The 11,881-nt window shown below is 63.0% G+C and overlaps 1 protein-coding gene across 1 annotated transcript in view; it reads right to left on the bottom strand.

Moving 5' to 3' along the window:
* Positions 1–3,298: 3,298 nt before the first annotated feature.
* The window catches only part of SLC7A5 (solute carrier family 7 member 5), a 30,918-nt gene continuing 22,335 nt past the window's right edge, over positions 3,299–11,881 (bottom strand). The window contains exons 4-10 of the mRNA XM_031436630.2: positions 11,486–11,530; positions 10,990–11,113; positions 10,308–10,411; positions 9,816–9,912; positions 9,026–9,175; positions 7,154–7,331; positions 3,299–6,170 (exon numbers count right to left, since the gene is read on the bottom strand). Of these exons, the coding sequence (XP_031292490.2) occupies positions 6,115–6,170; positions 7,154–7,331; positions 9,026–9,175; positions 9,816–9,912; positions 10,308–10,411; positions 10,990–11,113; positions 11,486–11,530 (754 nt within the window). The 3' untranslated portion in view covers positions 3,299–6,114. The remainder of the gene's footprint in view (positions 6,171–7,153; positions 7,332–9,025; positions 9,176–9,815; positions 9,913–10,307; positions 10,412–10,989; positions 11,114–11,485; positions 11,531–11,881) is intronic.

The following is an 11,881-nucleotide window of genomic DNA, read 5'->3' as shown; positions in this document are numbered from 1 at the left end:
CCTGATGGGTGGGGCCCTGGGGCCTTCAGGGCACGTGGAAAATGCACGGAAGACACACGGAAGGCCAGGCAGCAGCGTGCAGAAGTGTGTGTGGAGGAGGGCGATAATCCTTTCCGCGCAGCCGGGTGGATTTCCACCCGACTGGACAGAGGAGTGGCAGCATCCCAGAGAGGCTGCCCGTGTTTCAAGCTGATTTAAAAGTATTGTTTTGACTTCATGTAGATGGTGCTGAACGTCAGAGCCCTAGGATCCCCGAAAACAGCCAGGGCTCCGCCCCCGCCCTCGTGCTCTGGAACCAGCACCACAGAGACCGCCGCCCTCCCCGTGTGACTAGGGGACATTGTCGACGCCCCTGTTCACCTGTGACCAGGACAGATGCCCGCCCTCGAGTTCCCTCTGTGCCTCAGCAGTGGGGAGCTGACCCGCTCATCCCAACCCACCCAGCAAACAAAATGCTCGTTACCCAGACTCGGGAGCGTCCCTCCTCATCTGGACCCTGAACTCGGCCCCCTAAGCCCGAGCTGACAGCCCCCCGGGACAGGCCTTCCCTCCCGACTGCCCCTCCTGGCCGCCCTCACCCCACCCCCAGCCCTGACCCTTTCTAGCTTGTCCCCTTCCCTATGGAAGAGACCGTTTGTCTCAGCCCCAGATGCCTGCTTCCCCCGGCGAATGGACACTGCCCAGCCTCTCTGCAGTGACTTTCCAGCAGTCCCTCCCTACTCCGGCCAGATCTGGTTTATACCTGCCGTTTCGTCCCTGTGGGACTCCCAGCCCCGCTCTAGGGATGGAGCCCAGAAATAAAAGAGGAGCAGCTTTACTGGAACAAGTGGGGACTCAGCCCCCAGGCCCCGTGGCTCTTTGAGAACCAGGCTGGCAGGGCTGCCCCACCAGGGCGTTAGAGCTTGTAAAATGTCACTGCAGCTAAAGGAATGGGTGAGGTAGCCGTTACATCCAGGGGCGCCCTCCCACTCCCCATACTGCCCTTGGGGAAGGGAAAATGCTCGCCACCTGGAGGAATCGGCCCCATGGGCTGTGCAGTGAGTGGACAAGGCAAAACCCTCGTTGGGATGAAGACAGGCCCTGCCTGCGTCCCTGGGGCAGGGAGACCGCACCAGCCCCGTCTGCTCCTTGCTCAGGGCACTGGCTTGGGGACCAGAGGGCATGGGCGGCCACTGCCTGCCCGAGCTTGGAAGGGGTGAGACCCTGCGGCAGGCAGGGCCGGACCCGCACTGACTGTGGGCCCGGAGCCCCCCTGGGATACAGGGGTGGGTAAGAGCCCTCTGGGGGCCACGCGCCCCCCTCCAAGCAGCCTGCGCGGAGGTTAACGAGGGAGGAGAGAGGGGCTTCCGGAGCCCCCTGGGCCCCTCTTGGACCCTGAGAGCATGTGTTCTCTGGTGAAGCAGGTAGAGACTGGTTCTATGAAGGTCTCTTCACCCGGGGGCGTTGCTGTGACTTAATCCTCACGTTGAATCACAGCTGAGTTCCTACTTGCAGGATTAAATCACCCTTTGGCTGAACGACCAAGAGCCAGATCTTGCCAGAACTGGACCCCGAGAAGTAACGGGGACCCCTCAGGGCCTGTGGGGTCTGGTCGTGCACATGGGGGAACTCAGGAGAAGTTTCTAGCAGGAGGCTGAAGGGTCCTGGGGCCCCGAGAGATGCTGCTAGCTGGGGACAGCCCCATGAGCGCGGAGCGCGACCCTGGGGGTGAGGACGCGCTGCTCTCCGGGAGCGTGGACTCCCGCTTCACCGCCCCAGAGGACAACCGGGGAAGTGTCTTCGATGCACACGGGTCCTGTCCAGAGGCAGGGGCACGGCTAGAGGGAGCTCGAGGAGAGGCACTGCTTCCTCCCGGAGCCCTCCCCCTGGGCCTGGGTCACCCCCACTGCCTCTCCTCTGCCTGCCTGACCCCATCCCCCCGCCTGCTGAAACCCCGCGCCCTCACGGTGGCTCTGGCTAACTCCACGGAGGGGCATGGCTCCATGATGTGGAGGTCCCTGCCGCGCTGCCTGCCCCCCACCTGGCCCCCATCCCTTCTGCAGTTCCACACATCCGCACGGCGATTTCCTGAGTCTGGGGACCACGAGAAGCCTCCTCCTGTAGCAGCTGGCATCCCGCAGCCTCCTTCCACCCCTTCTCCAAACACAGACGGTTCCGTCTGCACCGTGCTGAGTGGTGCAGGCTGTGGCGCGAACGTGCCTGGGTCTGTCTCCCCCACAACCCCCTCAAAAGACCCCCACCGGCTCCACTCGGACCACAAGCGTGGGGCAGTCTGTTTGGGTTGCATTCAGACCTGTGCTCTCCTATCAGCGACTGTGAAAGGCTGGCCCAGGGCTGCCCTTTCGCTGCTTCCCACCTGCTTCCGTGTGGAGGTAGCAGGACTTGCAACACACTTGCCGGTGCGTTAGGATCCACGCGTCTGATGGAGCTGCCCCCAGAATTTGTTCAGCTAGGCTCCCTGGAGGAGCAGGAGGCACGACAGGTGCTGAGGGAGCCTGGTGGGCACAGCCTGCCGAGGGCAGGGCAGGGCATCCACCCATTGGACCAGGCAACCCCCTCTCCCCAGCCATCAGCTCGTCACCCACCCCCGGCCTTGGGGTCCCCTCTGTGGTGGCGGCATTGGGGGCCTGGCCCTCAGTAGGGCGTTCTGCACACTGCAGCTGACTCGAGGCAGCCCCACTGCCTGGGGGGGTGGAGTGGAAGCCCCCTGATGGCACCCAAGGCCCCTGGGCCCCCTCCAGTTGCCATGAATAATCCTCCTGCCCTCACGTGGTTCAGGCTGCGGCCACCCCACAGGGCCCTCCCCAGCCTGGTGTACCCCTGGCCCACCGGCCAAGGCCCCTGGAGGGGTGGGGTTCACTGGCACCCAGTGAGGGCTGAGGGCTGGCGAGGTTCTCAGCCCTGCTCCACCCTGAGGCTGTGACAGCTCCGCTCAGGGGTGTCCTGGAAGTGAGGACAAGTGCTTTCCCTTCCCTCCGACCCCCAGCGGGCACGTGCCCTCTCCCTGACCTGCTGCTGGTCTGGGCGAGGCCAAGCTCTTCACGCCCTGGGCCCGGAACCTTCTCTCTGCTCTCCTTGGTCTCAGCCTCGATGGTCCTCCTAAGAGGTGGACCCAAATTCCTGCTCAGGCCCCTCCCCTCGTCCCGGGACTTCAGCACCCATGGAGCGGTTGACCTCAAGGAGGCTGTCCGTGAATGAATGAAGAGGGCCCAGATCAACCCCTCCCGGGGAGGCACCCCCACAGACGCCCCTACACCCAGAATTCGGCACCGAAGAAAAGACAGGAGACCACCAGCAGTGCTTGTAAGTCCAACTGTTCTTTAAAAACAAACAACCCCCCCAAACACACAGAACAAAGCAACGCCCCATCCCAAACCAGCCAAGTGTAACAGGTTAGTCATTAACAGAAGAGAGAGCAGCGTGAAGTCACACACATGTCGTTACGCTACGTCACAGAGGGCAGCTGACGTGGCCGGGACCGTGGCCAGGGACCCACGGAGCGGCAGGGCTGCATGCCGCCCCGTAAATAAATAAACATGGTGCTGACAGCATCCTTTACATTAGTGAGACTCGAGGACAAAACAAAGCAGAACGGCTGGACAAACGCTTGCTTGTTACACCAGAGTTTTGCTTAAAAAAAAAATTAACCCATAAACGTGAACGCTCAGGACACTTGTCAGTAGTCTGGTCAGGAGGAGCAGAGGCTACCCCCAGAACGCTAACATGGCAGAGCCCGGGTGTCTGGGCTGTGTGGGGGCGCAGTGCCAAGAACTGCAGGCCAGGCCCCCGCCCTGCCCTCACAGGTGCTGGGGAGAGCCACACTTCAACTGCCTTTGACCTCTCAGTGTAAAAAGGGACCCCCAGGACCCCAACACTCCCGCAAGGGTGCCACTGCCCCGATTCCCCAAGGTGCACGCCATGGGAAGGCCACTATGGTCTGGACAGACACCTGGCTCCCTGCACCCTGCCAGGTCACCTCCAGAGTCAGTGGTTTGAACTCCCCAAATTCCAGATGGAAGAGGCTGAAATCAGCTCAGACATTGCCCGACCACCGTGGAAGGGCAGGTGGGCAGTGCACCCCAGGCAGCGTCCCACCACGTGTGCACGGTGCTGTGGCCACTGCAATGGCCAGTTTCCCCCTGGACGTGCACAATGCCACCAGGCAGGGGTTGCACCAGCTACTGACCCCATTTGCAGATGAGAAAACTGAGGCCCAGGGCTGGAGTCCTGCCTGATGCAAAAAGTCCACACCCAGGTCTTTTGACTTCCTTGGTGCCATCCTGCCCCCAGGTGTTGAGCTGGACCGCCAGGTGCGGGGAGACAGCCCCGGGAGGATGCAGTGGTCAAGGAGACTTCAGTGGACATCAGTCCTCATGTGTCAGGAGCCCCAGAGGGGCAGGGTCTCCTGATCAGCATAAAGAGGGAGGATGGACATCTGGCTGACTCCTGTTCAGCCTCAATGCCCAGCCTGGGGCCCTCAAGCTGCCTGTCAGGGCTCCCTGGACCCCTCAGACCGAGCCCAGGTGGGTGGTGTCAGGCTGGACTGGCCACTCAGAGGTCACATGGCCCCCAGGAAACAGCACCAGCTGGCCTGATACCTGGGGGCTCAGCTCAACCTCCCCCTGCTGGGAAGGTCAGGGGTCAGACGCCAAGGCAGAGCCACCAGAGCCTAAATGGGCCTGGAGGGAGATGATGTGACCCTAGGTCGTCCTGGGTCCAGGGACACAGGGACAGTGAAGGGAAGCCAACTGGGCCAGATGAGCTTCTGGGCCTCAGCTGCCTCCCCAGGGGAAACGCCACGGGAACCAAACACACGGCGCCAGCACTGCATCTCTGGAGAGGAGGGGCGGGCCTGCTGGTCCCACCAGGAGTTGGACCCTGGACAGTCAGGTGGTGACAGTGGTGGAGGCTGGACTCCAGCCTCCTGACATTCGGAATCGAGCCCAGGGCAGGTGACGGGGAGGGGATGGTGGCGTCTTGGCAGGGAGCCAGCCCCAAATGGCAGCCAGGTTGCCATTCTGCCCTGGAGGGGCTGCCTTGCGGGACACGGACAGGAAGGCCTTGAGGGGTCGTGGCATCTGCTTCCACAGGATTTCAAGTGTGGAGCATTGAGAGAACTCGAGCTTGGCTCCAAAGCCGATGCAGAGTGGGCCCAAGGCAGCGTGGCCCACAGGCCAGGCTAGGCTGCTGCCCATTCGCCCGCCCACAGGAGACGCCTAAGTCCCCTCCGTGTCCCCGCTCAGGCTGGCGTCCAGGTAGGGCACACAGACAGCAGTGCTAAGGTGTCACAGGTGACAGGGTCGAGCCCCACACTGGCCCCGTCCTGCGTGTCCCCGTGGGAGCTCCGGGCTCGCCCAGCTGCCCTGACCCCTGCTCAGAGCCCCTGCCCACAGCAGACCCCAAGCACAGGAACAGAAGTCAGAACCAGCCCAGGGTCTCTCCTCCTACAGGCCTCTCTGAAGGCGGCTGTTTCACTGAGACTTTCTTTTTCTCTTCGGAGGGTGGGGAGGGAGCTACCTCGCGTCTTTAAGGCAAAGAGACGTAAACCCTGGGGGTTAGTTTCACAAATGTCACTACAGCTACAACAAACAAGCGGGGAAGCCGAGCGCACGCGCCCGGGCTGCGGTCCACAGGGCGAGGCCGAGTCCCAGCGCGGAGACTGTGCGGGAATCTGGCAACAGGGCCTGGTCCCTCTGATGCACATCGTGCTGCCGGCGGCGTTAGGGAAGAAAAGACCCCTCGCCCTGGCCCCCCACCATTTCTTTAAAAAATAATCATCTTGGTGGCATTGACCTGACCCAAGATTTAAGTTAAAAAAAATTATACAAAATAAACAGAAGTGAGGAGAGAGAAGGCCCAACGTGGCCAAAAGCCCGCAGTCTCCTCTCGGTTCAGTGCTCCCGCCTCCACACGCAAGAGGTATCCGTGGAAGTCCGTCCTCTGGGACTAAACTCGTACCAGGTTTCACAGTGGCCCGGCCGGGGCCTGGCAGAGGGACAGGGGGCGCTCGGCAGAGCTGCCTGGACGACACGACCAGAGTCGCTTTCCGAGGGTGGGTTGTTCTCAGCGATCTTTGTGCAGTCTTCTTTCCGGCAGCTTCTCGGCTCCTGTCACTTACGTCTCCTGGGGAACCACGTGCATGAGCTTCTGGCAGAGGACCGTTGTGGAAACTGTCAGGGAGGAGAGCGAGTTACTCGGGGGTCGTGCGATCACGTGCTGGAGGCCCGGGCAGTGAGGGGTGTAGGCACCACCTCCCCAGCCCCTGTCCTCACACCCCAGAGGTTTAAGACAAGCCAGAAGCTCAGAACCTTACATGAAACCTCCCGACTCGTGCATGTGGGGCGGGAGGGAGATGACACACCCACCAGGCTGCACTGCCAGATGGATGCGGAGTGACCGTGACGTTACCTGGGAGCTGTGGCCAAGGTAACAGGGAGGTGCTGGCCCCAGCCCTCACCCCCCTTTCAGACCCCAGGACCATTGGGAGGGACAGGAGGACAATGACACCACACACACCTGTCTGCCGCCCAGTAGACCCCCAGGACCGGGAGCCAGCGTGCCCTCCGTGGTCCTGCAGATGGGCTGGAGCAGGCGGGTGTGCTGGGGCCCAGGTGAACCAATGTCATTCACAGACCCTCCAAGAGCATCACTCAGGGGGATTTCAGAATGGTGGAGTCCTGCCTCAGGCCTTCAGTGTTTTCTGACAGGTCATTAACAGGGTCTGTGGTCTGGGCTGGAGGCAAAGTGTTCTGGTCTCTGGGCAGGTGCGCGTCAGAACTCCAGGACGGCTCCCCTGTCTCCCTGACAGTGGTTGCAGGACAGGTGCTAAAGCAGGCATGTGAGTGGCCTTATGACAGTGCTGTGGGGACCCTGTTTTCTCTCCTCAGCTTTTCTAGGTCAGCCGGCCGGCTTTAAGCTGGCGGCAGACGGGGGATTTTGTTACTTGGCAAGGGCGGCCTGGTTTTCTGGAATCCCTTGTTCTGAGATTAGCTGGTGCCAAGCTGAGTGTCTTATCCTGAAATACGCTGGACAGGCGTCACTGCCAGACCTCCGACACAGCCCAATGCCCCTGCCACCCAGGCCCTGCCCGCTGCGCCCCTGGCGGCACAGCTTGGCTGGGTGGGCAGACCCCGGCGGGCCCGGAGGTACTCACAGATGCCCTGGAGCAGCCACTTGGGCTTGTTTTTCCACCAGACCCCGAGGAAGTAGACGGGTAGGCCGCTGAGGATGATGGTGAAGCCGATGCCGCACTCCACGGGGGTCTTCCAGAAGGAGACGGCGATCAGGAACAGGCAGGCCAGGATGAAGAACGCTGGGAGGGCCACGTGCACCTGCAGACGGCGGGGCGGACGTGGCAGCTGGGCAACTCTCACCGCCCCCCACTGCCCCTGCCACAGCCGGTCGTCACGGGCCCCATGACGACCCCGGCGGCCCCAGCCCACCACCCCCGCTGGGCCAGCCTGCCCTTGGCCCACACAGCCCCTCCCACGGATGCCCGCACACACGGTTCCAGCATCTCCAATACCTGCTGGTCAGGGCCTGACCGGTTTCCCAGAGTCAGCCTCCCAAGTGGGGCTGGCCTCTTGGGAGCCAGGACCTCACCCTGTTCTCTGTTTACCCAGCTCAGCGCCCGGTGCCAGGTGGTAATTACCCAGAGCCCAGCCGGTGCTGGTGGGGGAGCAGAAGCAACCAGGCTGCCCCACGTCAGGGAAGGTCGGCCCCCCTGGTTCCCACACCACAGGGTGGGAACCTTGGCCATCCGTCCCCACCGTCACCCAGGTGGGGGGACAGTGCCTCTGGGAAGACTGTGGCCACCCACTAATAAGCACAGGGCGCCGGCCTCCTCAGAGAGCCCTTGTGGACAGGCTGGGCCGCCGGGCAGACAGCCCCACCCGCACACGTCCAGGCGGAGGAGCCACAGAGGCGCCCACGGCCCGGCCAGGCTCCAGAACAGTCGCCCCCTTCTGCACGCACCTCGCCTCCTGCAGAGTGGCCTGTCCACACACAGACTGCCTGTCTACATGCTGGCAGAGGCCCTGGGGGGTGAACGGCTTAGACTGCCTGGCCCACACCCCCTGCCATGTGCTCAGGGTGACACAGGGTCAGAGCCCCCCCACGAGCAATGAGGTCGTCCTGGTCCCCGGGAAAGCCTGTCTGGGGCAGGGCTGCTGGGTAGGGGACGGGGCAGAGGCCCGGGACGGTGCTGGCTGTGTCGGCCTCAGTCCATCAGGAACCGTAAGAGTGGCTGGAGCTGCCGGCCAGCAGCCACCACGGGCTCTCTCTCTCCCCAGACATGAGTGTCAGCCTCTGACCAGAGTGAGGCCTTCATCAGCCCCTTTTTTGGAGAAGCAGAGTCCCCCTCGGGCAGCTGCCCCCAGTACTGAGTCGAGGAGGGGGCGAGCCCACCTGAGGTGGGGTGGGCAGAGGGCGCACAGTCTCGTCCTGGAAACCCTCCACTGCATCAGGGACAAAGCCAGTCCCTGCGGCCTCAGACCCCCTCCCACCCCGGCCTCTGCCCACGTGGGCCGCCCGCTCGCTGTGGCCTCAGCTGGGCTGCTCGCCGCCGCCCGCCCGCCAGCCCGGGGCTGCAGGCTTGCTTCTGCCCCTCTCCTGTGAGAACAGGAGCTCCGGGAGGGCGGGGATGCTGACGAACCCCAGCACTTGGAATCCCACGCCTGGCGCTCGAGAGGCTGCCAGCAGCGTCAACTGAAGCCACGGCCCTGCTACGTCCAGCTCAGACGCATGTTCACACACAGATCAGCTCTGTTCTCTCCAGGAGCCTCTGGAGAAGGTGCCCTGACCACTGGTGTGCAGAGTGGGTGGAGGCCTGGAGAGGGACGGTGGCTGTCCAGGCACACGTGGGGCCGGACAGAACCAAGAGATGCGGTCACACAGAACCTGCTTATCAACCACGTGGCCTTCGAGCCCCGACCGCCTGCGTGGGTCCAGCCCTGGGCCTTCACCTTGGGTCCCTCACCCTGACGGTGCCCTCACCTGACGGCCCCTCACCCTGACAGGCCCTCACCTTGATCGGCCGCTCCAGTTCCGGCTTCCTGTAGCGGAGCCATAGCATCCCAATGATGGCCAGGGCCACGCAGAGCCAGTTGAAGAAGCTGAAGAAGTTGATGACGGAGAAGATGTCCTTGGAGAAGGCGTAGAGCAGGGTCATGACGCACTGCAAGTACAGGCACGGGCCGTGAACCCCCCGACCCGGGAGACGTCTGCCGGGTGGGCTGACAGCCCCCACTCAAAGCAAAGGAGGGTGCTGAGGAAAGTGGCCAAGGCATATGGATTCCAAGGTGGAGGTAACGGACCCCCAGGCTCAGGAAGGTGAACACCTCAGAACTGGCCTGAGGACCCAGCACGGGGTCAGCAAAAGTGAGCCGGTGCATCTGGGCAGCGGTTTCAAACCCAAGCTGAACTCTCCAAGAGGTGGAACCTCACCCCCCTCTCCCTGAGCTGGGCCGAACTAGCCGACCGCTCCTACAATGGTGCAGAAAGGAGGGTCCTCGCTGTCCCCCAGCTTGCCCCCATCCCTGCCGTGGGGACGCTCAGGCAGCCCCTGGAGAAGCCTCCTGTCCACATGCCAGACGGGACACCTGTAGCCACGGTTAAGCCCTTGTGGGGCGGTGGCCCCGACTGACCACTGTGGTCACTGCCAGCGGGGCCACCGCGGGCTCCTGACTCACAGAAACAAGCCCTTTCTGTTTAGGCAACTGCGTTTTGGGGAAATTTGTCACATAGCAACAGAGAACTAATAAAGCCTCGCATCCTGGCACGGAAAGATGTCAGGCAGTGATGGGGCCAAGACTCACCGTGAACACGAGCGAGGGCATGGGCGTCAGCAGCTGCGGGTGGATCATGGACAGGACAGAGGGCAGGTGGCCCTCCCTGGACCCCACGAAGAACAGCCTGCGGGCAGAGGAGCAGGGGTCAGCCTCGTCCCGAGGGGCCAGTGCCCGAGGGCTGGGCTCCCTGCCATGGGACTCAGCTGACAAGGGACACAACTAGGGGCCCCCTGTTACCTCCAGCCCCCAGCTGGGCTCAGAATGAACCCATGAAGGAGTCTGCGTGAGCACAGTGGGGTCACCTCCAGGCGGGGAACTTGGTTTCTTTATTTCTGTGTCACGTGTCACTTGGACGTTTTGACTACTATATTATTATTCGTATTTTTACGAACATGACAAGAAAGAGAGCTTCCAGCACACACGCTACAAATGGCACGCAGCACTACCCCCCGGCCCCCCCGCCCCATTCTGCTCTGGCCCCGCAGAGCCCGTGTGATGGAGATGGTCCTGGTGGCTCACCTGGAGGACGTGAAGAGGGACCCATTGACGGAGCCGAAGCAGGAGAGGCCCACGAAGACGGGGATGACCCAGGACATGACACCCAGGTGGTAGTTCCCGAAGTCCTGCACAGACACCAGGCGTGAGCGCCACCCCAGGCACCCCGACCTCCCAACCCGACGGTGGCCCCCCCGCAGGACCAGCCCCGCCCACTGTTGGCTCCAGACAAGGTGAGGTTCCTGCATGCGGAGGGTCCCTCGCAGCCTGGACGTCGGGGCTGTCCCAGGGTCCACACCCCCTTTTGAAGAGGGCCGGCCCCCTCTGGCACTCCTCCCCTGAGGCTGGCCCCTGCAGGGCCCTCCTCATCTGCACATCCCCGCCCCAAGAGCTCAGAGACTGTTTACTCAGAAGGTGGGACAGACGGGCCTGAGGTGGGGCTGGGGGTCCATAAGGGACTCACCCCTCGGCTCTAAGAACAACCATCACCAGGACCGCAGCAGACACGCTGATATGAAACCGCTGGGGTGGCCTGGGCACCGCTGTTAAATCGCCCTGTGATTCCCAAATGCAGCCAGCGCCTCCCCACTTCCTGGCGGGCTTGGCAAAGCACTGGCTCAGCCCCCTGAAGAGGAGCATGGTCTGCAGACGAGGCCCCGGTCATGGGCTCAGTGGGGAGGGGGGACGCGGGTGGGCGGCACCTTACCACAGCCACGGCCTCGGACGTCAGCATCTGCTCGGTGGACAGCGTGGTGAAATAGGCCAGGTTCGTGAGCACGTACACCAGAGTGACGATGGGGAGGGAGATGATGATGGCCAGGGGCAGGTTTCTGAAGGACCGGGCAGCACGTCACCACAAGGAAGCGGACGGAACCAGGCCCATCACCTGACGGTGGCCGGTCCCCACCTCCACGTGGGGAAGTGACACGTGACCAGCAAGCGGCTGGAAGGGGTCGGATGAGGGTACCAACCTGGGCCAGCAACTCAACCCTGCTGGCCTCCACTCCCCGATCTGTGCAACAGGGCTTCCTGCCCATTCTGAGGATGAACTGTATTCAAGGCCCCACGGCCCCCATAATCCTAACCCCACGCCCGCCCCCCAGGCCCTGCACTGCTTCTGTCAGGGCGGGGCTGGGCCCAAGGAGGCTGCGTCCTTCCCTCCCTGAGCGTGAGGAAACACACACCCCTGCTCACACACATACCTGTAGGGATTAATCATCTCCTCTGTGACAAAATTCAAGTAATTCCTGGAATTGAGAGAGAGCAGACCTTTACTACATGTTCCTCCCACATTCATCAGGGAAACAGAATGCAGGTCCCCAGGGAGCCCCCCCCCCCCCCGGCTGCCCTGGGCCCACGGAGAGGAGCCCTGCATCGCCCGGGGCTCCCCTGATGAGCAGCTGGGGGCTCAGGGGCGCCTCCTGGGCCTGCGATGGTCCTGTCCACCTCCCCCCAGCTCCGCGTGGCCCCCTCCTGGGCAGCAGCACCGTCTGGAGGGTGCCGGGACGTTTACCTCAGGGCTGCCTTCTCGGGAGCCGGGCCGTGAGCCAGCAGCAGCGCCAGGGCTGCGCGGGGGCCCTCTTGCTCCTCGGGGTGCA

This window comes from Camelus dromedarius, chromosome 23 (genome assembly GCF_036321535.1).
Source record: "Camelus dromedarius isolate mCamDro1 chromosome 23, mCamDro1.pat, whole genome shotgun sequence".
NCBI classification, from domain to species: domain Eukaryota; kingdom Metazoa; phylum Chordata; class Mammalia; order Artiodactyla; family Camelidae; genus Camelus; species Camelus dromedarius.
This window is presented reverse-complemented; position numbering and strand designations above follow the sequence as displayed.